This window comes from Artemia sp. Qi Xiang Cuo, chromosome 15 (genome assembly GCF_049724085.1).
Source record: "Artemia sp. Qi Xiang Cuo chromosome 15, ASM4972408v1, whole genome shotgun sequence".
Lineage (NCBI taxonomy): Eukaryota > Metazoa > Arthropoda > Branchiopoda > Anostraca > Artemiidae > Artemia > Artemia sp. Qi Xiang Cuo.
The window spans coordinates 34,394,519-34,421,023 of record NC_142808.1 but is presented as its reverse complement, the minus strand read 5'-3'; the positions used below and the strand labels follow the sequence as shown (position 1 = coordinate 34,421,023).

At 32.6% G+C, this 26,505-nt stretch overlaps 1 protein-coding gene across 2 annotated transcripts in view; it reads left to right on the top strand.

The window, feature by feature from the left end:
* The window catches only part of unc80 (unc80, NALCN channel complex subunit), a 380,168-nt gene that overhangs the window by 252,349 nt on the left and 101,314 nt on the right, over positions 1-26,505 (top strand). For both annotated transcript variants that reach the window (XM_089101793.1, XM_089101792.1), the window contains 7 exons: positions 2,503-2,702; positions 6,140-6,259; positions 9,854-9,972; positions 13,954-14,122; positions 16,680-16,927; positions 18,647-18,857; positions 25,196-25,647. In XM_089101793.1, the coding sequence (XP_088957919.1) occupies positions 2,503-2,702; positions 6,140-6,259; positions 9,854-9,972; positions 13,954-14,122; positions 16,680-16,927; positions 18,647-18,857; positions 25,196-25,647 (1,519 nt within the window). The remainder of the gene's footprint in view (positions 1-2,502; positions 2,703-6,139; positions 6,260-9,853; positions 9,973-13,953; positions 14,123-16,679; positions 16,928-18,646; positions 18,858-25,195; positions 25,648-26,505) is intronic.

Below are 26,505 nucleotides of genomic sequence, written 5' to 3'. Positions count from 1 at the left end.
ATAACTTGTTGGAAATCCTTTGCAATTAACTGTGGTAATAAGCTTAAGAAAAAACCGGTTGCGAAAACCCGTACTGGAAAAACTGTGATTGCAAGTTCGAATTCGCCACCTAAAAGTATTTTTCATAGCTACTTATTTGTTTCTTGAGGCAGAAACTATTATCTCCCACTGATGTGTGAAAAATATAGGAGTTTATTGGAAAAATTTTTAAATTGCCATTTCAGGTAGTTTTATCGTGACTACCTGTCAATTGAGGAGGGGGGGGTCTCTTCTCTGGAATTAGAAAAATACCTTTTTTTGTATTTTTATAGAAATCTCCCCTAAATTAAAAAAAAAACGCACAGAGGGCCCGTGTCCCTTGACCCCTCCCCCCTTTGGGTTTTGAAAGTACCTTTCTGGGTGGTATTTTCATTGAAAAACGTCAAAATTGTCCCACTCCTGCCTTAGATATCGAAATGAATTTTCGCCTCCCCTATATTTTCTTGAATTAACGCCACTGGTTGCAGTTTGGCTCTGCGAAGAACGGAGATAAGGGGCTTTACCATTTAAACGGAAAATTCTCAATCAGTGTGACTAAGGATATTTGAAGTTTTTAAGAAGTATAAGGAAGGATAATTATGCATTAGGATGTTTGTGATATTCGGATATTTGCGCATCCTAAAATACCATTAACATAGTAATCGTACTTAAAATTAATTGAGGGGATAGTGTACAGTAATTTCATAGTACTAACCGATATTTTAGGGGGAATAAGGCGAGCGGAAGAAGGAATAGTCTTAAGGAGGAAATCAGCACATTTATATTGGTTATGGAAATGATTAATACTCAGAACAAACTCAGAAAGTAGTTATGTATATTCGGCTGTAATGAAGAAATCAGATTTATTTAAATTACGAGATAGTCTTTTTGGTAAGTGGCCAGGAACACGCTCATCAGACATGAACCAAATTTGTGTGCGTTTGGTTTTTCTTTTTTTTTTAACTTGAAAATTTTCCTTGGAGATTGAAGTAAATTTTTCGGAAATACAATGCAATTAATTTTGGCAATAAGTTCTACAAAAAACCGGTTGCACAAAAACTGTACTGAAAAACTGTGATTGTAAAATTTGAATTCGCCGCTAAAAAGCATTTTTTTTTTTTTTTTTTTGTTACTTTTTTTGTTTCTTGAGACATAAACTATTATTTTCCATTGATGCGTTAAAAATATATGAAACTATTGGACAAAACATAAATGTTTTATAGATATTTTTTGAAATGTAGAAGAGCTCCTAAAAGTTAAGTTATTTTCGCCCAATATATTGACAATCGATATTTCTGGCAATTTTTCTTAATGCCTTGGCACTAAATTCAGTATTGATACCGAAAATTAGCATAAAATACGCTCGTAGCTTAGATTCCTTGAAGCGGTGATGATTATTGCTGTTAAAGTTCTTTCCTTATCCGTACCTTTCAATTGTAAATATGTTTTGTTTGTTTTGGTCTCTTTTTCATGTGTGTATTTTTGTTAAGGATGGCTATATGTGATATAGGTAGCCAAAATAATTTGGTGTAAAGGTTTTTTGTCACTGTCTTGGGAGAATGAAAGTATTCTTTTCTTGAATGTAGTCTATTCAAATATTCCTTTTGATCATAGATCTTAAACACAGTTGTGTGAATCTATGTCGATTTAAAGTAGAATTAAGCTGAGTTTGTTTGAAAAAATTATGCGGAACCATTTAAATCTGGGCTGTACTATTCGTCGTTACATAAACAACTGTACCTTGAGACACCATCAATTCAGGCTAACGTGAATTGACATATATAAAGCATTGGAGCCAATACAAAGTAGCATCTACAAAGTGGAGCATATACAAAGTTGGAGCCAATTTTCCAAAATCAAGTGAAAATGACAGTAAAAATTAAAAAAAAAAACATTTGGTACCAAAAAGGGACTATTTAGTACTATAAAGGTAAATATGTATTTAAAAAACTGATATGTTTCTGTTGGTGCTTGAATTATGTAGGTTTATCTTAGTTTTGACAAGACTTTGGATGAAACTTAATTTCAGCTGCCCGGTTGGCCAGGATTTCAATTTTTTGTGTGTACAAACTTCGATTTTGTTTCTTAAAATAGAAAAAAAAAAGCAAAACGACTTTTCTTTGTAAATTCTAACAAACTTTTTTAAAACAGCTGATCTGGTACAAGTGTTTTTTGGATTTTCAAAATAAATATTAATTTATAATAAAAAGAGAATTTTAAACCTGCAAACAAGGTTTTGAATGTGTAGTCCTATGGTGTAATTGACGGCGTAGTGCTATCTGGAATTTTTAATAAAAAAAACTTTCTTATCACTTCATTTGTATTACAGCCAAGTTAGGTTTTTGGGGTGTCTTAAAATATGAAAAAAAAAATCTGGAACAGTCCTGGAAAATCTAAATGAAATAGAATAAGCGCAAGACAAATCAATAAGTCAACACAACAGAAGGTTTTCTTCTGTGGACTCTTAACATTTTTCAATTATAGCTCTACCAAAAAGGACAGATTCTGTACGAAGTAAACGAAAAGTATCCTCTTCAGAAAAAAGTGAATCCGAAATTCATGACATATCCGGAGAAGAATCCCCAGGAATACTAAGTGATGATCAAGCACCAGACAGCCCTAGCGAATGTCAAGGTAGTGGGGATGATGATGGATCGCTTTCCAGACATATGCCATGGCTGAAAGTAATATTTTTCAATAGAAATTTTTCTTGTTGGCTCTTGTATTTTGCTGCTAGGGTAAATAATCGCATCTAGGGCGTGACTACTTTCAGAACACAATTACGACCTCTACGTAATATGGCTAAAATGAGTTTTCCGTTTGGTCTAGCAAGTGAAGTGACCGCACTCGGGACATCGGTAGAAATCGTGTATTGAAAGCAGAATAGGGTAGAATATTTTTATCGAAACTGTGTTCAAGAGTAATGATCCATTGATACGATACCACTTAAAATCGGTATCGTATCGAGTACCTGGGAAATACTATATTTAGTCTGCAGTAGTCGTTAAATTATTTTTCAAGTATAGCTAACTTAAGAAGTGATTAAAATTTCTCAAAGCGCTGGAGGTTGAATTCCTGCAACTACAGTGGATTTTAAAGCTTGCAGTCCTGAGGGGTTCCTCAGGACTCACGAAAAAATCTTCGTTCTTGTTCCTTTTCCTTGCTCTATTAGTTTGATTAAATTTCGAAGAAAGTATTGTCTGAAAAGCGATAATATACGCTAGTTATGATTCAGTGAAGAACTAGTTTCTGATCAATATAGTAATTAGTCTGGTAATGTACCAGTTACCCATATCAAAAGTATGGTTTAAACTTAGATTCAGCTTACTGAAGTTCAATAATGATATATCAATGTCTAGTGCACGCACAGGAGATTTTGAAAATTTGCAACTTCTGAGTAACCAATATTGCATTTCAATTTTTAAGCATTCACTAAGTAGACGTTCTCTGTGAACCACCTTCCGCCAACCACTAGAAACCCCAGGAACCTGCCAATAACTGACGATAATTTATTGATAGATACAAAAACAACAGCGAGGTATTACCAATGTAATGGCAGCCTGCCAGTAATAGGTTAATTACCTTATTGCTATTGTTTCTAATTACTTTTTATAGCATATTAACTGTTATTTTTAACATTAATTCTGGATGAGTTTGTGAAGATGAATACTCTTGTGTCGACCTTCTTAAAATTCATATCCGACATTAGTACGACCCTACTTGAATCCTACAAATTAGTTAGTTATTGTTGGGGCTAGGAAACCCCAACTATTTATCACATTAATGGCCTATTGTTTTTTTCATATTTCCCCTCTGTTTCTTTATATTTTTTTTTGTAAATAACAACGCGATAAACTAGGGCTACAATTTAATATTGCACCAGGGCATGAGACATCCGCCCAGAATTCTATAGTTTATGTAGGGATTTTTTTCTGCTTTTGTATGATTCTAACAAGGTTCATACTCTCTTTTTATTGTGCTGCCAACTTCTTGTCCACGATTGGTAAAACGCCGCGTATCCGCGTATATACACCCTCTTAGAAAGTGTTAAAAATAGACGGTTTCTGATATTTTTCTTTTAGTTTTGTTTGGCTTTTTTACCAGTAACTAAGTTTATCTATTTGTAGTAGGCCTACTGAGTATACGTTTTCACCTCCCAATCTTAGTTGGGTACACCTTGACCGAGAGGATACCCAGAAGTACCACATCATAGGAAAATGCGATTTTGCCTATTGGTATAATCCCCTTCGGCTATATCCGTGGTGTACACCTGTTATCCAGCTTGGATCCAATTGTGATAGCCTAAGGTGATTGACTGAGCTATACCTAGACGAGGTATTAGCCACTCGGAATGAGTCGAGTTTCTCCAGAGGCTATAAGAGTAGCCTTTGGTTATAATCTTTGTAGCCATTTTCATTGGAATCATAGTGTGCACCACTCTAGTACTGGTGGAACCTTCTACGACCCAAGCAGTTACTCTTTTTTAGGGTGACCGATAGCCAAAAGTCGAAGCAGCTGTTCCGCAACATTGAATCAGTTTCAAATTACTGTTATTGCTATAGATAGATAGATAGATATTGCAACAAAAGCCACTTTGGGCCATGGCAACAACAAAAAAAAAACACAAAAAAATACCACATCACATAACAGGGTATATAATAAAAACAATGAAAAAGTATAACAATTGCAAAAAGAAAAACAATAAGGCACATAATACCATAAAACTAACATGATTACACAAAATATCGCAGACATTATCAATATATTTTAAATGCATTAAAGCTATATGGATGGTGGCTACAAAAAGGAAAAAAGAAAATGCTTCAAGCACACCATATAAAATAACTTTCAACATTCTTTTCTTGTCCCGTCTATCATCCACCCTCCAAAAATCTATCTCCGTGCAGCGTAGCTACACGCGTGTACCTCCTCACATTCTTAATATCCACTTTACACTTACTTTTTAAAATTCCAACCATCCAATCCTTCCCATTTACCCCAATTCCAAAAGTTTCCACCCTCAAATCCTTCACCTCCTTACAATTGCACATAAAGTGCTCTAAGTCCTCATTTTCTCAACACATCGCGCAAAAATACGGACCCCTCCGCGATCTAAACCTTCCCAAATACTTCTTTCTTTCACTGAAAGGCATAAAATTAAAAAAACACATGTTTGCTAATCTTTCGATAAATAGTGACAATGGAAATTTAAATATTGACTGAATTTATGATAATCTTTTGAAAAGTGAACCAATAGTCAATAAGGGAATTAAGGATTTAAATAATCACCAGGGGACTATATTACCTACCAGACCAAAACGATTTGCTTCAGTAATAGCCAACAAGAGGTTTGTTTCGCAACAGAATAATTAACTTCATCTCAATTTCTTATAATTTTACCTCAGTTGCTTTGGTGTTCTCATCGAAGTAACTCTAATAGCTTCTTTTCCCTATGTAGATTAGTTGCGCCAATTATATTTTATTGGTGGTGGTTTTATTTGTTTTTAGTTTTAATTATTTTTTTTCTTGTGTTTCTCTTGTGCTGAAGACACCTAGTTTGATAGAGGTGAAATATCCGCTTTGTTTTAGTTTTTCTCTACTGGCCGCAGTCTCGTTTTGTCGTTTTTTTCTCTCTTTGTTAAATTCTTGATTTATTGCAAAATTGATGTTGTAATATTTGATTTTTGTCTTTGTGGAAGACAAAGCTTAAAGAAAATGATATCGTTTTTTTTGTTATTGTGATAGGTTGGCTCTTAAGATATTTTTTTTCTTTTGTATTATTTTGCGTGTTTTGTTCCACTTTTGACGTTTTCATTTTTTTTTTTCGCTGAGAACGGCCGAGGGGACGTTTCAGCCAAAATATTTGTATTATTTTCTTGTGTTCACCGTGTGAATACCTTTCATCGTGTAGTTTTTCTCTGTTTTTGTTATGTGGTCTTAGATATTACTTTTAAATATGTGTTAAAGTCGTCAACTACATAGTCGTTCGCATGACAAGCGAATATTGCTCTCTGTTTGAACATCTTTGATTCTGAAGTAACTAGACCAGAAAATCAGTTGATATTTTACCAACTTAAAACTGAATCTATTTTATCCTTTTTACCTCTTTTTTATTTCACAGGTAATGATTCATATAGCAAGTGCATTTAACTTCACATGCCAACACCAGAACTTTTGTCATCCTCGTTGTTACAGAAGGCAAATACGCGCTTGTGCCAGGCTATTAAACACGGCACGACAGGTAAACAGTTCTTCCCAAGAAAAAACAAAATTGTTGCGTCATGACGTTTTTACCGTATGCTAAATTTGTAGCTTTTCACCTTAATAATGTATTTTCAAAGTCACAAGATAGGACGTTCAACATAAATCTTAGTATCCAAGAGACTGAAAGGTATTTCGTACCTTGCTATTCAGGAGTAATTTTATAGCATTTACTACCAAGGAGACTAAGTTAAACAGTTGTGACTAAGTTTATATCTATATATATTGCGTCCTAAGAAGACTTTAATAGGTCGGAACTTCCTAATTTTGCTGCCTCAATGTCTTTCTCAAAGTCGTTATTGCAACCTGTTGTAATTGATGCCCTACTTTTGTGCGTGATAACGTAGTACGCTTAATAAGTCCTTACATAAATTAGAAATTTCCACTGAAACAAAAATGTATTCAGTGGAGGCTACTACAATAATTATAGTAGTACGTAATCACTACTAGTGACTACGTATTCACTACTGGGTAGTAACGAATATTTCTTTTCTAAGATTAAACTATGCTGTGGTCAGGTTGAGCAAAATATATCTGCTGAAATTCATTTTTATAAGTTCAAGATTCCCAAAATTTGTTCTTGCAACAGTTTTGCTGTTTAACGCTTTAGTCTTAGATATTGTTTGCTATTTAAAGATTTTCTGCGTCCAGCACAAAGGACAGAAACATAAATTGACTAAGTATCCAGGACACCAAATTCAATAACATACTGATTGCTATTGCAGTAATCTAAGGGACATGGCTCAAGTCATTGAATTTTAACTCGTTTTCTTGTTCAAAAACTGCCTTTTGACACATCAGGCTTTATAAACTAAGTTTAAAAATAGAATTTCAGATCAAAGTTTACATTTGCACAAGAAATGATGAATTAATATAGTCTATCTCAAGCTTTAGAAAGGATTGAGCACAAAATGTTCAAATTCGGGAAACAAGCAGACTATAAGTTAAAATAATTTTTTAGTCATCTTAAGGAAGATTGTTTTGGAATGTTCCATATTCTAGCTGAGTAAGTCAAGAAAACGTAAGATTCAAATGGAAAGCTTTCAAAGTTAACGGAATATAATTAAGCTGCTTACTTTGAACACAATGTAACCAGAAGATGACTGTAAAACTAATTTTTCGTGATACATAAGTTGTAACTGTCTGTTGAAATTTGAAAAAAAAATGATGAATGATGAAAATAACGGAACAACATTCTAGTAAGTGTGATTTGTTATTTCCAAAAAAGAATGTTGATATCTTCATAGACCTTCATCAACTAATGAAATTGTTTGACTGGCTGAACTAGAACTAAGTTCATGAAAAAATGAAAATATTGCGCTTCAGCTGTATCAGTATTTTGCTTCTTCAAAAAGAAATAAAAAAGATTTGTTCCACTTTAATAATGAAACCCTCTAATTCACGTGTTCTAATTATGACACAACAGATGTTGATATTATATTTATGCTACTTGGAAATTATGAAACTAATTAAACTAAATGAAAATTATGAAACTGAATAAGCAATACTAATTAGTTAAAATGACAACACTTTTTGTCTTTGAAAATTAATAGATTAAAAATGCATTGACTCACAAAACAAATTAACCTCCAAAGGAGCTACAACTTATCAAGCCGTTTGGTGACATATGTTCCTATCTTAGTTTTTGATGATTTTTCACCCACGCTTAATTAATTTGAATTTAGCGCTTACTAATACCAAAAACCATAGAACTGCAAATCTTTATAAACTGCAGTCTTAAAATCTTTAGAACTGCAATGCATTTTTTTAAAAGTCAGTTTTAAAATGCATATCTGTAGGTGGCTAAATCTGAATTTCAGCTACGCAAATAAGTTATAATAAAACTTCGAAAAAAGATAGTGAAAAACGATTGAAAATTTCTTCAAAGTTTTACCCGATATTTTCAGTTTTCACTTCTTTTTAATTCTAAATGAAAAGACAAGTGTACGAAACTAAATACACTTACTATTGTCATGTACTCTGCATAAGAAAAGAATAAACAATCTGTTTTATTTTCATCAAATGCATTAAAATTGACACTATCAATATGTCCGCCTTTGAATAATAAATGTTATCGAAATGGCCATAGTAATGAATGGCCAGCTCCAAAATTGATCGGTGTGATGGTCTCGTGAACAAGAAAGGTATAAATCATTAGTCATTGCACATAAATCTAGTTGGAAGTAGGTTGATCCTTGTCCACTGGGGGGGGGTTGTAGTTTTGTGTCGTTTTGTATGAATGCGCTGAGCAAAATTGGGTCACAACAATTGCAAAAATGTGCGTTTGAAATTCTAAAATCATAATTTGAAGTTCTAGGTGCCCTCCCTCTCCCCTTTAAGAAAAAAACAGAAAACCTGGATCTACTACTGAAACCAAGATCTAGAGGAAAGACACATGGTTTAGATAATATGCGTATCTAATAGCATATTATTGAAATTTTAGTCTTACACGTAGATGTAAACTTTTGCATATATCTTTAACCTTATATATATATATGTGTCTTATATTCTTATGCAAATTATTGTGTATCACCCTCCTTTACTTGCCATGGAACATTTGTGGGGTTTAGTGCTGTATATTTGTGTACACTGTTTTTTTTTTTTTTTTTTTTTTTTTTTTTTTTTTTTTTTTTTTTTGAGGAAATCCTTTTTAATCTTATTTAGTACTATGTAATATTCGTGTATTAGAAGAAATATATAGGACTATTTTTATTCATGCCCTAATTGGGTTGTTAAAATTCTAGCTGTTGGATACCCCGAGTCTAGAATAATTGGTAAAGAATAGGTGTAAAAATGAGTCTCTGACCTAAAGAATAAAAGTATCTACAAATAGGCCAGAGCTGCAACTGAGCCACGGGGTATGGATATTGCAAGAATCTCTTCTGCTATTTATTTAAAGGATTTAATCATTTTGCCTTGTACTGGACTCAGCTTGTTAAACAAGTCATTGATGGATGAAAATAAATTAAAGGTGGATAATTAGGACACCCACATTGAAAAAACTGGCCATGGATCGGGTTAAGAACAATCATTTTTTGAATATTCGTTCCCCAGTCTTTGTGAAGTGTTTATAGAAGAAAAAAACTTAAAAGTGATTTTACTTAAATGTTTCTGTATTTTCACTCCCGGAATAAATTGTACATCAATTGCAAAATTTATGGCATCTATATAACTCCATGTAGGGCTTTAATGTCTCTGCAGGTAAAACAAACTGAAATCTAAATAATAAGTTAGAACCAGGACAGAAACTAGACAGAGAGCAGAGAGTGACAGAGAACGAGAGTAAATGCTGCATTTGGAATGAAAAAGGGACTGATAGTTCTATCCTGAGCAAATTGCTTGAATTTTATAGTATCCTAAGCGGAAAGTATAAATTATAACTTTTATTCGGATTCCTATGACATTTTTTTACACCAGGCCGAAGTAATGTCTGGCCCTTAGATTGTATACACTCGGTCAAGCCACTTTTTTAAAGCCTCAATATTGCTAAAAATGGATTTGTTTTACTCTATACCTGACACGCATTTTTAGCCTGGCGCTGACTTAAATTTTCATCTTTTTGTTTTTTCTCTAGGCTTATGGTGAAGAACAGCCTTCAGAAAGAAAAATGTGCTATGGTGACTGTAATCAAGTGAAACGAGGTCATACGGTTTCACCACAACAAAGGAGAAACAGCATGATGAGACATCACAGGTACAACATTTAATGGGACAAATAGAGATATGTTTCTATATTTTTTTTTTATGGTCCTATCAAACATTATTAATCTTCAAATGTTGAAATAAATTACTTTTGAAATTTAAGGAAAGCTAGGTTTACGAGACACAACTAAAAAAATATGAACTCAAAGCTCGAAATGAACTGAAACTATTCCGCTAAAGTTACTCTTTACAATAGAGTTCGACTAATGCTTAAAAGCATTTTATAGCGGAAAAACACAGCTACTTAGTTATTACAAGTGTTAATTTTCCGTTTTCTTTTCAAACTGTTTGGACTGAAAATGTGACTGTTTAAACCATTTAGGACCAATAAGTGCACATTTTGAGGTAGTGTCAGAATGTTAACTTTCTTTCACACTGTTCTTGTGTTAGAGCTTTCATTCTTGAAGCATTGAGCGAAAATATCGAGCTTTAGCTTATAGATAAAGGGGTTGCGTAGATGACAGCTCCGATATATCTTTAAGATAATTCCTGGTCTTGTTTAGTTTTAATGTTACCTATTCCTTTCTTTCGAAAAAATATGTTTTTTTTATTTAATTTCCATCCATTTTTAATTTAGTATTCACGTTGTTCAGAAATGTTGTCCTCATGAGTGATATTTTTTGTGTATTTCAATCTTACATTTGGGTATTCAATCTCGTTTTGTCACGATAGGGTTTTAGGTCAAAAGAAAAGGAGTTTTTTACCATCCAATCACTCCCAGCTCCTCTATTTGATGTGTCTCCTTTCAAGACTCTTTACCTTTGCTCTAAAATACTTCCTTAGCTTTCAAGGAAAACCATATGCTGGAGAATTTACTATTTTATATTCCTTGTTGTAGACGTTGTAGGACTTTATTATTAATTTAATTTGTTTTTATTGTCTGACTTTAGTATAAAAACTTGAATTTATCTGAATTCTGACACGCAGCATTTTATTGCAGCATTTAAGCAATTTAAATGCTTCTACTGCAGTCTGAGTAGTTTCAGAGTACTTTTTCTTATTTTTGACGTAACACCTTAAACTAAGTATTCTTTTCTTAGACCACACTGCCATTCTATGACGAACAAATAAATTTTCAAATGGGATTAATCTATTTATTTAGACAGTGAAAAAAACAGGTACAAAAGTCCATATATTTCGATCACATATACAGCGGCCGTCATCATTAGTAATACTACTTATGACGGTTACTGTTAATGTGATCGAAATATCTGGACCTTTGTACATTTTTTTTTTTTTTTTTTTTTTTCACTGTCCAAATAAATGGATTTATCCCCATTTGAAAATTTACTTGTTTGTTACTTTTTTCTTCATTTTTAAACAATTCATGGTAACAAACTTTTTGAAAAGGAACGAGCGACCCGGCTCAATAACAGTAACCGAAACTATAAAAACAGAATTTTGATAACAAAAGATACATCAAAAGAATCAGACTGTTATGCTGATTTCAAATTTATAAGTTTCATCAAGTTATTCTTACTCTTCAAAAGGTACGAACATGAGAATATTTTCCTAATTTTCGAAAAAGGAAGGGAAACGTCCCGTCAAAGTCAATTAATCTTATTGAAAATTAGACTACCGCATTTGGCGTATCAGATAACCCTACTGCAGACGTATCAAGATCCCATCTGGAAAAATATGGAATTTTGTATTTTTTGCCAGAAGAAAGATCACGGATGCGTGTTTATTTGTTGGTTTTTTGTTGTCTTTTTTTTTTGTCTTCCCAGCGGTGATCGTATCGAATCAGTAGTCCTAGAAGATCAAGAGAGGTCTCATTTGAAGGTAAGTTAAAAGTTCTAGGGCCATTTTTAAGTGACCAAAAAGATTGGAGGGCAACTAGCACCCCACTCACGCCCTTTTTTGCCAAAAACTGAAAGGTTCAATAAATATACTTTTGGAAATGACATGATCCCCCGCAGCCCCTGGGGAGAGGGCTGTAAGCTATGAAATTTGCCCATTGTTTATATATAGTTGCCTATTTTTAATTGGGTAGTATACATATATCTTTCGGGGGGGAGGGGATTTTATATGGAGTACTGGGGAGAGGGATTCTTGGGATGAGCTTACCAGGGGAGATTTTATACTGGGGTAATTTCCTAGAATTCATATCTAAAATTCGTTTTGTTTATCTTAATTTCTCCTTGGTGACTTAATTTTACGTGTGGCGATGTTCTGCTCGTTTTTTTAGCATGGATGGACTTCTCTTCAGGATTCTTCTATGGAGGGGGTAGGTGGTTATTTCGTGGCAGAAATTGTCCTTGGGAAAATTTTCCGTGGAAGACTTCATTGGGTGGGGGGCTCTACATAGGGGGATTTTTGGCAGGCTTAGAAAAACAGGTCAGAAATGAAATAAATAATCGGTCATTTTTTCTAACTGAAAGTATACTAAGAAGAATTTTTCAGGAGGAATTGTCCCCATGAAATTTGCTGTGCGGAATTTGCAGCGAGGATGGAAATGTCCGGGGGTAATTTCCCAGGGGGCTGAGGATTTTTTTGGGAGGAGCCTTCCGTGGAGTAATTTTTTTAAGGGGAGGGGTAAATTTTCCATGGAGGGGGAAGTGGATTTTCGGCACTAATTGAAGAAAGATAAGAAATTAAATAAAAAAACAAGTTTTGCAAATGAAAGTAAGGAGCAACTTCGAAACTTAAAACTATTCCGTATATGAAAGAGGCTGCCCCTTCCTCAATACCCCATTCTTTATGCTAAAGTTTGATCATTTGTTCCAATTTTTTTAAGAATGACTCCTGAAACACATGGGTCGTTGAATTAGAATCAAAACTTTTTTTTTAAGTGCCAAAAAGCTTAAGCGTAAAGAGTAGGGTATCGAGGAGGGCAGCCCCTTTCATATATAGAATAATATCTGTTCCATTTTAAGTTTTAATGCTGCTTACTTGAAAAAATTGTTGTTGTTTTTTTATTCAGTATAAGCATTCAAAATAAGAGATATGCTTTTTTTGAGAGGCTAGAGTCTAAGATTGTTTGGCAAAACTTCCTCAAAAGAAAAAAGTGAACACGGTGCTAAAAAACAATTCAATATTTATAGTCTTTATTTATGAATTTTTGTATCGTTATTATAATTGAATGTTTTGATGTTATTTCAAGTAGGCTATAATTTAAAATCTATAAAAATATTCAAATTCAACATAATTCTGACATAAAGCGTGATTGCAGATTTTGTGCAAAGAAGACACAGCAATTACATTCTGAGCAGTTTCAAAAAAACATCTTCTGTTTGTTTGTTTGTTGGTCTTTCTTTCTATCAACATTCCAAATAAGAGATAAGGTTTACTTGATAGGTTAGATTCCAAGTCTGACAATTCTTTGTTTGGCAAGTTTGTCTCAAAAGAGACAATTGAAAACGATGTTAGAAAACAACGCACTATTTCACATTTTTTATGTCTAATCTTCATTTTTTTTTTCATATTGCAATGTTTATTTGCTAGTTTAGACTTCTCGAGAAAGCTATAAAAATGTTATAATTCATCTACACTCTGAAGTCCTGTTTCGGTTGCAGATTTTGGGGATTTAAATGCAGCTTTTAGGCCTGTAGTATAAGCATTTTTAAAGTACCTCTTTTATCTTTTTGTTTCTTTTTTTTATCGTCATTCAAAGTAAGGGACAGACTTTCCGTGAAAGATTTGAGCCCAAGTCTGAACATGACAGTAAAACATGACTATTTTATGGTCTTTATTTATGTTTTTTTTTTGTTTTTTTTTGTTATTATAATTTGACATTTTTTATTGTATTTATATGAACTGAGAGAGTTATAAAAATGTTATAATTTACCTGCATTCTGGCATAGAGTCTTGATTGCAGAATTTATGCGAATTAAACACAGTTATTACGGTCTAATAGTTTCAAAGTTACTCTTTGGTTCATGAAGATTTAAAATAAAAAATTCTAAAATAAAATATAATTTTATTATAATAATTATTATTAGAAATTTTATTATTAATATAGTTTTCTTGGTAGGTTGGAGTCAAAGTCAGAAAATTCACTTTTTGGTAAATTTGGTTCAAAAGAAACAATTGAAAATGATGCTGGTCTTATGTTTCAATGCTATTGTTTTGCTGACAATAAAAGGTACACAGAAGAGCCAAAGAAAGACATTCCCCCAATGCTTGGATACCTCAAAGCCAATGTAAGTAAACCAGACTTTAAATTGTAATGTACCGTTTCTCCCATTAAAGTCCTGATTCCCTGAGGTCGCAATACCATAGATACGATGTCGCAGATGGTCAGAAAAAAATAAACGCTGTGTCTATTAATTAATACATTTCAACCAAATATAAATAAAAAAGAAAGAAGCAAGTTTTAATAAATACTTATGAGGAAATTTGATTCTTCTGATAAAAAAAAAGTAATTTGCAAAGAATTAATGTTTGGCATAACTAGGTCATATGTGAGATAAAATGACTTCATTTATAACATATGTTGGGGGGGGGGGGGGATAAAGAGGTTGAAAACATGTGTGATTTACTTATAATTTTAAATATATCAGCCTTGGTTACTCTTAGAATTCTCTAGGCAATAAAAATTGCCAGCATCATATGATTTTAAGACAAGATTTACACATTGAATTTCTTCTAAATACATCCCTCTTCATCCAAAATTAAGTCTTAATTTCTAATTTCTTCTAATTAAGTCTCAACTTTAAGTAAGAATCTTTAGTATATTTTAATAATATATGTGTAATTAAATTTGATTCTACTGTCCATAGTTAAATAATTAAAATAAAAATACATAAGACACCGACTCACCGAATTCACAAAAAATCCTTCACTGTCAAGAAGTAGGGTCAACTAGAGAAAAATAAGAAATACAAGAAAAGAAACTAATAGAAAATACAACCAGCTAAATTTATTATTTAATTTAATTTATTATTAAACTATTAAATTTAATTTTAAATTAAATTTATTATTATTAAATGCGTCTTTAAAGGAACTAGGAAAAATGAAATTCTGAAAACCGATTGGAATGAAGATCCAGACACGACTCAAAAAATAATCAGATAAAACTCTGAACCTGTTTCTGGGTGGAGGGTAACAGTGCAGTATCTAGATTTTGAATTCCGTTACCATTACTCACCAGTTGGATCATTCCCGAGAAACCCGGTCAAACATTTCCATGGAAGTAATTCAATTCAAACGAAGTCATAAATTGTTTTTATAAATGATTCACCTTCAAGAGATAAATAGAGGTGTCTGTGGTGGACTCAAGCACTGATTTTTGTTGGCTATTGTGTAAAGTTGAGAGTAAAAATGGAAAGTTGAACATCCATGCTGGTAAGCAATATAAAAAATAAGGATAAATCATTGGAAAATAAACCTCGTAAGATTTAAGTCTGATGATACCAACATACGGTTTGAACGGTAAATTTTCATCCAAAATAAGTATTTGGAATGCTGTATATCTCTTGGGTGGGGGGCATATATAACCTCTTGACCTAGGAAGCTCAGATATTGATAGACAACTTATGCCTGTGCAGGAAAAAATAAGACGGTTGTCTTCTTCACGCAAAAGGTATTCATACCGGCATTGGATTTTTTCTATCATCATTCGCAGCAAGTAGCTTCAGTGTGAGTGAGGGTACATGTTCTGCAGCAAAAGTTAACGTTATGTAATCCCCAAATACAATCTTATCTTCATTGATATTAGTTGATATCTTTAGCAGGGCTTGAACAAGGTCTTTCTAACTACCCACAATAGGTGTTTAGCGTTGTCACCTTGATAAGCTAATAAATGTCATTTACGTAGACAATGAATAACGTAGGACAAAGGGTTGAACCTTGAGGCACTCCATGACTAAGTTGAATTTTGTTATCCAAAGAATCAGCAACAACCAATCGGTAAGTACGGTAGGAAGTAATCCAGACCAGCTGTTCCCCACGAACGTCGTAAGTAGAAAGCCTACCTATACGAAGCATGTGGGTCAGACTGTCAATACTTTTTTTTATATCGAGTAATACGGTTGCACGAACGAAATGGAATCCAAGGAATGACTTATAAACTGAAAAAGCTTAATGCATTACTGCTTTGTTTATTGCTTTGCGCGGAATTTAAACTGATGCTGCTGAATATACGTTTGCGTTAAGATAACATAGAAGACGCTTAAGCACTGGTTTATCAAATATTTTGGGAAGATCGAGAAATCCGTCTATAATTTTGCTGATTTTTATGGTCTTCTCCTTTAAAGAGAACTATCGCTTTAACCAGCTTGAGATTCCTAAGGAATACTGCTAGTTAAAAATGAATAATTATCGAAATGGCAGAGTCACTTTATAATCACCGGAAGGATATATTTGATAATATTACCAGGTAACTGGTCGGAACCAGTCGACAAATTCGTAAGAGAAGAGAAAATATTCACTAGCTATTGCTCTGACCCAGATAATTTACTTAAAAAAAAAAACTGAAACTAACTGACAAGACAAACAACTGAAAAAGGTCATTAAAAGGTGACAGTCGTCGCTTATTTCTATCTGTGAGCTGCCCATTCATCACAACTACTTCACAAAAGAAAATCACTTCAAAATCTACGATATTGGCCTGTCATTGTACAAAATTAGATGGAACTCTATGAATTTGTATTCCCAACCTTCATAGACCTTACCCTCCCCCCCCCCCGCCCCCCTCCAAAAAAAAGAAAGAAAATCGAGTGGTATGAATAAGAACTTATCCGAATAATCGTGCTTTAGATCAAACAGTTATTTCATGCACCTCTTGCTACGATAGCCAAGGGTGCTGTACTTCTGTCAGATGATCATTTCGCTGACGTCGCTCCCGTGGCATGGGAACTCTTGTTAGAAGACTCTCAAGAAATTGCTTCAACAGCTGCTGCAGTTTTCGTTTTGGCAGCTATCAAAGTTCCAGAGGTTGCTTTGGAGATTATGACCCGGCAGTTGACGAATACAGATCCAAATACAAGGATAAATGCCATTCATAGGTAAGTGGCCTTCTAAATGCAGCAAAATGTTATTTTCCCTATATTAATAATGATGTTTTTGATTTTTAACTATTTTTCCAGCGCATGGTCAGATATCTGTACTGGAATTAGTGACTGTCCGTGGAAACGTCAGTTTATGGACTAAACCAAAAGTTAAATATAGACTTAAATTCCAAATGACACGTACTTCTAATCCTAAATGCTTTATAGCTATAGATTTAAACCTCCTTAAAATCGTAGCTGCTAATCCCTCCCAAACTTAATTTAGAACGAATAAATAAGCCCTTCCTTGATGCAAATTACAAGAATATCGTTTTTTTTCATCTTTTAGCTCCCTGCCCTCTTCTAGGACTGGTAGCCATAAAAGTTGGAAGTAATAATAGAAATTGCTAATCTTAAAAAGCCTAAATACAGAATTTTTTTTTCAGCATGAAGATCAAGCCTTAATTGACGACATAATAACTTCGCCACTTCATATGAATACTATTTAACTATAGTCTATTGGCATTAGCTGCAAAAATACTATACTACTATTTGTAAACTAAATATATTACTCACTTACTGCATTTTATCGTTTTATAAAATAAATACACTCTACTCATCAAAATTATAATTTATCAAAGATGACTACCCTGGAAACACAAAACACACACAAAAAAAATTCATAGCATTATTATTTTAAAGTAATTTTCTTATATAAATATATATATATATATATATATATATATATATATATATATATATATATATATATATATATATATATATATATATATATATATATATATATATATATATATATATATATATATATATATATATATATATATATATATATATATATATATATATATATATATATATATATATAAATATATACTCCATAGTTTTTTTTAGCTTTTGAAAAACCGGTCTGCCGAAGAAAAATCTTGATCAAAATTTTGTATTTTTGTATTTAAAATAAAAGCACTATTTTTACTCTAACGTTGGTCTTAATGTTTAATCTCTGAATATTGCACTAAAATAAAAAAAAAAAGAATATTTGCACTATTTAATTGTATCTAATCTAGTGGAAAACCAATTACTATTTGTAGAGGTTTAACATAATGATGATAATTGATTAAAGTCAATGGGTAAAGATATCGATCTAGTGATCATGAAAGTTGAGAAGAGGTTTGATTTTGCTCATAATTCTTAGATGTAATGCCTTTTCAAAGACAAAAGATACATTGTTCTGAAATGGTGCCATTTTGTGTTGAAATTGCAAAAAACCTGTATGGTCATATCCTTAATGACATGGATATCATTGGCACTTTGACCTTTTAAATCTTAAGGAAATAAAAACTCTAAATAAAAACAATGTTCAGGCCCCCTTCTGACCTGGCTAGGAATGCAATGGGTATTATTTAATCATTTCAAACAGTTTTTCTGATGTCTTTTTAAAGGACAAATAATACTCTTGGTTTACAATGTGTTTTGACGAAGAGAATGGGGTTGTTAAAGGTTTGGATTCCTCTGACCCAACACATTTATTCATTTGATCATACCTTCACCGCTCCATAAGATCTATATATTGAGATGACTAGGAGGTGATAGGGACAAATTTTGTCTGTTGGAAATATTAATGAGATGTTCTTCTAGTTAAGTTTTACTTGAAAAAAATGGTATTTTTTTCTATATAGCCTACTATCTATATAAATCGCATTGTTTATTTTCTAGCTTTTACGTTCTTTGGCGACACAGATTTGAAGCATATCCCAGATTTGAAGATGGTGCTCAAGTTGCATTCAAAGTCCCAGTACATTCCATTGAATTCACTCTTCCTTCTCCTAGAATTGGAACAGAGTGGCCGATTGTGGCTAACCCTCCGTGGCTCCCAGAAACCAAGTCAACCGTAGAAGAAGTAACTTTGAACCAGGATATGCAACATGTGAGTTAACACGTGTAACGAAGCTATCTCTCCCCAGATTGGTCAGAAGAGCTCAAAGCCGTACCAGAGGGGAAGTTAGGAGGGTTTGAACCCCCCCCCCCCCCCAAATGTTTGTCTGACTGCCATTTATAAAAGGGAGATTACCATTTGCCATTTATAAACGTGTATGTCACCTTGTTTTCCCTTGGGTTTGGGTTTTCTTCCCCACATGTTTTGTGTGTGTCTTTTTTCGAAGATTAACGTTTAAACAAAAGCTGCTTTCGTGTAATCCTTGCTTTCATATATATTGATTTTTCACTTTTTTGGCTCATGCCTCATGCTGTGTTGAGTAAGCTTTATTATGTTAGTCAAGCATTTAGATATTATAGTATTAAAAACTTAAGGCCATGGAAACAAAAACAGAGAACAATATACAAGTCTCTCTCTCTCTCTCTCTCTCTCTCTCTCTCTCTCTCTCTCTCTCTCTCTCTCTCTCTCTCTCTCTCTCTCTCTCTCTCTCTCTCTCTCTCTCTCTCTCTCTCTCTCTCTCTCTCTCTCTCTCTCTCTCTCTCTCTCTCTCTCTCTCGTCTGTCTCTCTCTTTGTCTCTCTCTTCCTGACCTCTGGACTATCTTCGCTTCCTGACCTCCCCCCCCCCCCTTTCATTGCACGCTCCCTCTTTAGTTGGCTCTAGTAGATATTTTGAAAGTTTCTAGTTGCAAACCTCCCTAAAATCTTTTGTATTTAAAAAGTGAAGACGGTTTTCTGTTTTTATAAAAGTTGTTTTGGGAATGTGGTCTCATCAAAATTTCTTATCTTTTGGACCTTTAAGAAGATTAGTATCGGAATTCAAATAAGGTACATTCTACATTTTAAAAATGTCTCGAGTATAAAACAAGTTAGGACAATTTTTGGCAGGGAGAAAACGGTACCTGGTTCTTAGCCTTTGCTCCCCACTTCCCATTAAAGGGATGACTTGGATTCCAACATCAAAGTTTTAGACATCATCCTTTTAAAACATTACTCATTTAAATGGATAAAAAAAATCTATCTCAAGTCATTGTCAAGATACCACTATCATTAAAACTTATAAACATTTAAGAGTTAATTTGAAAGCATTTAGGCCTTATTTCCAGAGCTGAGCTGCATAAATAATTTTTTTTATCAAAATCTACCTCTTTTTTTCTTGTAGATTCCAAATATGTAGTGAGAGTGCCCCTTAAAATCTTGAAATAATAATATTTTTTTTATCAAAATCTATCTCTTTTTTCTTGTAGATTCCAAATATGTTGTGAGAGTGTCCCTTAAAATCTTGAAATGATTATCATTTTTTTTATCAAAATCTACCTCTTTTTTTCTTGTAGATTCCAAATATGTAGTGAGAGTGCCCCTTAAAATCTTGAAATGATAATATTTTTTTGTCAAAATCTATCTCTTTTTTCTTGTAGATTCCAAATACGTAGTAAGAGTGCCCCTTAAAATCTTGAAACGATAATAGTTTTTTTATCAAAATCTACCTCTATTTTCTTGTAGATTCCAAATATGTAGTGAGAGTGCCCCTTAAAATCTTGAAATGATAAAAAAAAATTTTATCAAAATCTTTCTCTTTTTTTACTTGTAGATTCCAAATATGTAGTGAGAGTGCCCCTTAAAATCTTGAAATGATAATAATTTTTTATCAAAATCTACCTCTTTTTTTCTTGTAGATTCCAAATATGTATTTTTATCAAAATCTTTTTTTACTTGTAGATTCCAAATATGTAGTGAGAGTGCCCTTAAAATCTTGAAATGATAATAATTTTTTTTAATCAGAATCTACCTCTTTTTTTCTTGTAGATTCCAAATATGTAGTGAGAGTGCCCCTTAAAATCTTGAAATGATAATAATTTTTTATCAAAATCTACCTCTTTTTTAATTGTAGATTCCAAATATGTAGTGAGAGTGCCCCTTAAAATCTTGAAATGATAATAATTTTTTTTATCAAAATCTTCCTCTTTTTTTACTTGTAGATTCCAAATATGTAGTGAGAGTGCCCCTTAAAATCTTGAAATAATAATGATTTTTTTTTTATCAGAATCTACATCTTTTTTTTCTTGTAGATTCTAAATATGTAGTGAGAGTGCCCCTTAAAATCTTGAAATGATAATATTTTTTTATCAAAATCTACCTCTTTTTTATTGTAGATTAGAAATATGTAGTGAGAGTGCCCCTTAAAATCTTGAAATGATAATATTTTTTTTATCAAAATCTTACTCTTTTTTTACTTGTAGATTCAAAATATGTAGTGAGATTGTCCCTTAAAATCTTTATATTATAATAATTTATATATCAAAATCTACCTATTTTTTTATTGTAGATTCCAAATATGTAGTGAGAGTGCCCCTTAAAATCTTGAAATGATAATAATTTTTTTTATCTGAATCTACCTCTTTTTTTTCTTGTAGATTCCAAATATGTAGTGAGAGTACCCCTTAAAATCTTGAAATGATAATAATTTTGTTTATCAAAATCTACCTCTTTTTTTCTTGTAGATTCCAAATATGTAGTGAGACTGCCCCTTAAAATCTTGAAATGATAATAATTTTTTTTTATCAAAATCTTCCTCTTTTTTTACTTGTAGATTCCAAATATGTAATGAGAGTGCCCCTTAAATTCTTGAAATGATAATAATTTTTTTTTATCAGAATGTACCTCTTTTTGTTCTTGTAGATTCTAAATATGTAGTGAGAGTGCCTCTTAAAATCTTGAAATGATAATATTTTTTATCAAAATCTACCTCTTTTTTCGTGTACATTCCAAATATGTAGTGAGAGTGCCCCATATAATCTATAAATGATAAAAATTTTTTTTATCAAAATCTTCCTCTTTTTTTCCTTGTAGATTCCAAATATGTAGTGAGAGTGCCCCTTAAAATCTTGAAATGATAATATTTTTTTTTATCAGAATCTTCCTCTTTTTTTACTTTTAGATTCCAAATATGTAGTGAGAGTGCCCCTAAAAATCTTGAAATTATAATAATTTTTATTATAAAAATCTACCTCTTTTTTGTATTGTAGATTCTAAATATGTAGTTAGAGTGCCCCTTAAAATCTTGAAATGATAATATTTTTTTATCAAAATCTACCTCTTTTTTCTTGTAGATTCCAAATATGTAGTGAGAGTGCCCCTTAAAATCTTGAAATTATAATATTTTTTTATCAGAATCTACCTCTTTTTTCCTTGTAGATTCCAAATATGTAGTGAGAGTCCCCCATAAAATCTTGAAATGATAATAATTTTTTATCAGAATATACCTCTTTTTTCCTTGTAGATTCCAAATATGTAGTGAGAGTGCCCCTTAAAATCTTGAAATAATAATGATTTTTTTTTTATCTAAATCTTCCTCTTTTTTTACTTGTAGATTCTAAATATGTAGTAAGAGTGCCCCTTAAAATCTTGAAATGATAATATTTTTTTATCAAAATCTACCTCTTTTTTTCTTGTACATTCCAAATATGTAGTGAGAGTGCCCCTTAAAATCTTGAAATGATACCCGTCACCCCATGATGGGAATGATTGCCCCTTAATAGGCTGAAGCAATAATTCTCATTTGCCGATACTTATTCTCTTTTTAGCATGTAAAGCTTGCCATTATTGAATTCCAATGCTAATCTATTCAAATTTTGAGTAGTTAGAACTTCAAGATTTTGAGTTCAGGGTCTAAGAATAGGTTTGAAAGTTAATACCAAGAAGACTAACTGGCTTAGACTGGCAAAAAGTGAAGGTAAAGAGTTGATGTCGTGTAATCAGAAGATTGATCAAGTGGACCCGGTTTGACCCCCCCCCCCCCGAGATGTTTTTCTGACTCGTAAAAACGCACCAAAAATGGATATAAACAAATTTTGTATGTGTTTTTGAGGTTTTTTGTGGGTCGTTTTTTACGTTTTTTATGAGGTCAATTGGTGAAAAATGTATTTCTCTTAAAAATTAACTTTTGCCATTTATAAAAGTGTATGTCACCTTGTTTTCCCTGGGGTCTCGGTTTTCTTTCCCCACATGTTTTCTGTGTGTCTTTTTACGAAGATTAACGTTTAAACATTTTTGACTTTTTTGGCTCATGCCTCATGCTCATGCTGCGTGATATATGATGATTGGTTCATGCCAATCATCAAGTATCATATTTATGAGGTGTTGAGTAAGCTTTCTTAGGTTGGTCAAGCATTTAGATTTTACTACTAGTTATTTTGGCTGTTTTAATTTCTTTAAAAATTCCAAAATATTTGTCATTTTCTTTTAAACGGAAATCTAAGGCTTTGATAGTATGTTCTTGGACTTGAGTGCTCTGTGTTCAGACAAAAAGAGATACAAACCAGTAATATGTTGCTGGTTTCGGCAAAAGGTTTATAGTTTGTAGCCCAAATAACCTTCCAGAAGCTGTGAGAACAATTATTAACTGCGTGCCACGTCTGTGAATATATTAATTTATTCAGGTAGGAGCTATATACTTTTTAGTTCAGCTTGCCTTCAAGAAGCTTCTAGACCATTATACGTCATTTATTCTTATTTTTGTTTGGGGGTAAATGGCTCGCTTCTGCTTGTGCACTAATTTTTAAATTTCTCTGTGATCTCTAGATCTTTGTTCACTATAAGTTTGTAATTGAACTTCCCTTTTCACGCATAATTGATTCAGTGCCGTCTCGTCCACCTATCCTCAATTCAAGAGCAATTTTGAGGCCTTGTACAGTGAGTATGGTAGACTGATAAGAGAAAAACTCAGACTTGTTCGAAAAAACTACGCCATCTGTCATAACCCAGGAAAGTCGTACTATCAACTTTAGGAAATCGAATTAATTTATTTTTCGTATCTTTTTTATTTAAATTAGACCATTTTCAAGTATCAAAATGTTACATTTTATCAATTTCCCAATCTCTTCCCTCTGACCTTCAGAAAGTCCCGGGGGCATGGGTTTTATTGCTCTAGTCGAACACTAATATGGAGTTTTGTTGACACTGGATTTTCCAAATATTCTCCATGTTTTTGGCTTCTCTAAGGTACTAAAGCTGGGATGGGTAGTCTTATTTAGCCCCTTCCCCATACACTACTGTAACTGGGATAGTGAGTGTGGCGGTCATAAATGTACCTTATAACAAGCATTCACCAACTCTGAATTGTGAATAAGATTTAGGTAGCAAATACAAGTAGATTCAAGTAACTTATCTTTTAAGACCTTGAATATAAGTAATAATGCTATTGGAAAGACCCTTATGTCCGAGTCCTTTTAAGGTCACACCTCTACTATCGAAGTTGAAATCTAAATGACAAGAAACTGGTTTGGAAAGTATGTGTCAATACTAATTTGTCCCAAATATTTACTAATATTATTATATTTTTATATCATTTATCAGATTCATCGTAAATAAGAGGAAAATTTTTTGTTCCAAGCTTTTGTCAATTCTAGTTAAAAAAAAATTCTGCCTTAAATCTAAGTATTAATTAGTTAGTTTAAAAAAATTACGATTGATAGTTGAACATAGATCAAATCACGAAATTTTACAAGGGATATGTTATTTGGACTGTATTGGTCCGCTATTTTAATGTTACCCAAAAGCCTAGGTATAATGTGTCTTGGGCGTTAATTTGACTTAAGCCTGATTAATTTGAAGCAGGTATGTAAAATGTAATTTTCCCCTTCGAATAAAAGTTAAAGTTCTCTGCTGTAAACATATAGGAATGTAACGGGTGACACTTTAGTAAATATTAATTGATCTACAATATGCTGTCGCTTGTATTGTTATAAGCTTGTAGAAAGTATCAAGCAATAAACGAGAATATTCACTAGTTTATTTTATATTCATCTTAGTTATCAATATTTTTACTTCTATAGCTTCGAAGTATCTGTTAACTTAGCTTTTATTATTTTTATTCTTTTCCTTTTTTTCATTATTTTTCTTCGTTCCTTTTTAGTCAGTTTACTTTGTTTTCATATTGGTATTTCTCTTCACAGTTTTTCCTTTTTTTTTCTTGTGGTTTTCATACTTTTGTCTCTTTATTCATTTCATTTTTTTATGTTTTTTTTTACGAACCAGAAACGATTTATCAAAATTTTTTGCCAAAAGTCTGAATTAGTGTTAATTTTTCCAGCGGCTGAAAAAGTTCCTCGTTTTGTTTATATTATTATTATTATTGAGTCTAATCAGTCCGTTCTCAGAATTTATTATAGAAATATTTTGTGCCGTTGGTGGGTTCAAAATCAATAGAGCTTGATTATATGAAGAATAGTTGTCTCAGATTCAATTTTACTTCAATCACTTTCAAATACAGCATGTTCATTGACTCCTTATAATTATTTTTAAAATAGCTAAAATATCATCTTTTTCTCAGCGTTCTCTGGTCACTGCAACCAAAACTCGAAAAAGGCTTGAACTTGACATGATCGAGAATGCGCTTCAAGCAGAAGAAGACAGAAAAAGACATGAGCGCGAGACATTTCATGTTTCAAATATACCTGCCAGTACATTGGCTTCCTTTGAGCCTTCTCTTCACCACGTCACGCCAGAAGAACATGAAGAAGATGCTGAGATCATCGATTCTCTCCCACTTCGGGGCTCATTAGCACCACTTCAGCCTGCTGCACCGCTATTTCCATCATGTTTGTGTGCTGCGGCTCCTTATATCGCAGCACTGGTTGATGACTACTCAATTACAATGGATAACGTTGCTGTATATGAAGTGGCATTAAAAGTTGCACATGTATGTATGGTTGAAGATACTAGCTTATTTTTACGCCATTTCTTCGAGCGTTTGACAAGAGAAAGAAACGAGGAAGTTTTTAGGTAAGAGACTTATTTTTCTGCTAAAAATTTTATTTGTAGATATAACTTCAGTTAAGAAACAAATTAATAGTCTCTATTAAAAATCGAAAGAAGAATGCCGGACAAACGGGAAGCAACGCTTAAAAAGAAAATTTAAGTAAAATAGAATGTGTGAAATATAAAATGAATGAAAATATTTTTTTTATATATATGCACAAAATCATCCACGAAAAAAATCCGGCAAGAAGAATTTTGTATCAATTTTTTTAAGCCGCCATTTTAAATTATTTTTTTATATATTGAAAAAATATCGTGATGTTAGAGGTTTTGTGTGAGGTCTGAGAATCAGACGGGTTGTCCAATTTCCAAGTATCAGTGAGTTCAAGTCCAACTGATGGCAGATTTTTGTGGAAAGCTCTCATGATTGGTATTGAAAATCAAAAGAAGAATAGACCGTTTTGAGATAATCAGGCTAGTTTGATTTCATATGACAAGGTTGCGGCCCAGTAATGTAGAGAGGCGTTTAATATTTATAAATGTCAAAACGTAGGTGTAGCTCTTAACAGAGATACTGCTGATTTTAAAGCAGTAACTCTTATTTCGGTTTTCTCAGACGAGAATTTTATAATTTATTCAACCCCAAGATAAATCCAATGTCGGGTGCACACTCATAAAATTGCACGATTTCCCGACCCCTCACATCTAAAAGATCTTGTGTTAAATCGGCTTTACTTAAAATTAGACAAATGTAACGTAGTTCTCTGCTTAGTTATTTTGCTACTTTCATTTGAAAGAATCTTAGTCGCTTTTCTAGCTTCTTAACAAGAGCATTATTTATTGTTAGTCGTTGGATTTTGGTGAGTGCCTAGCTTTTTGAGT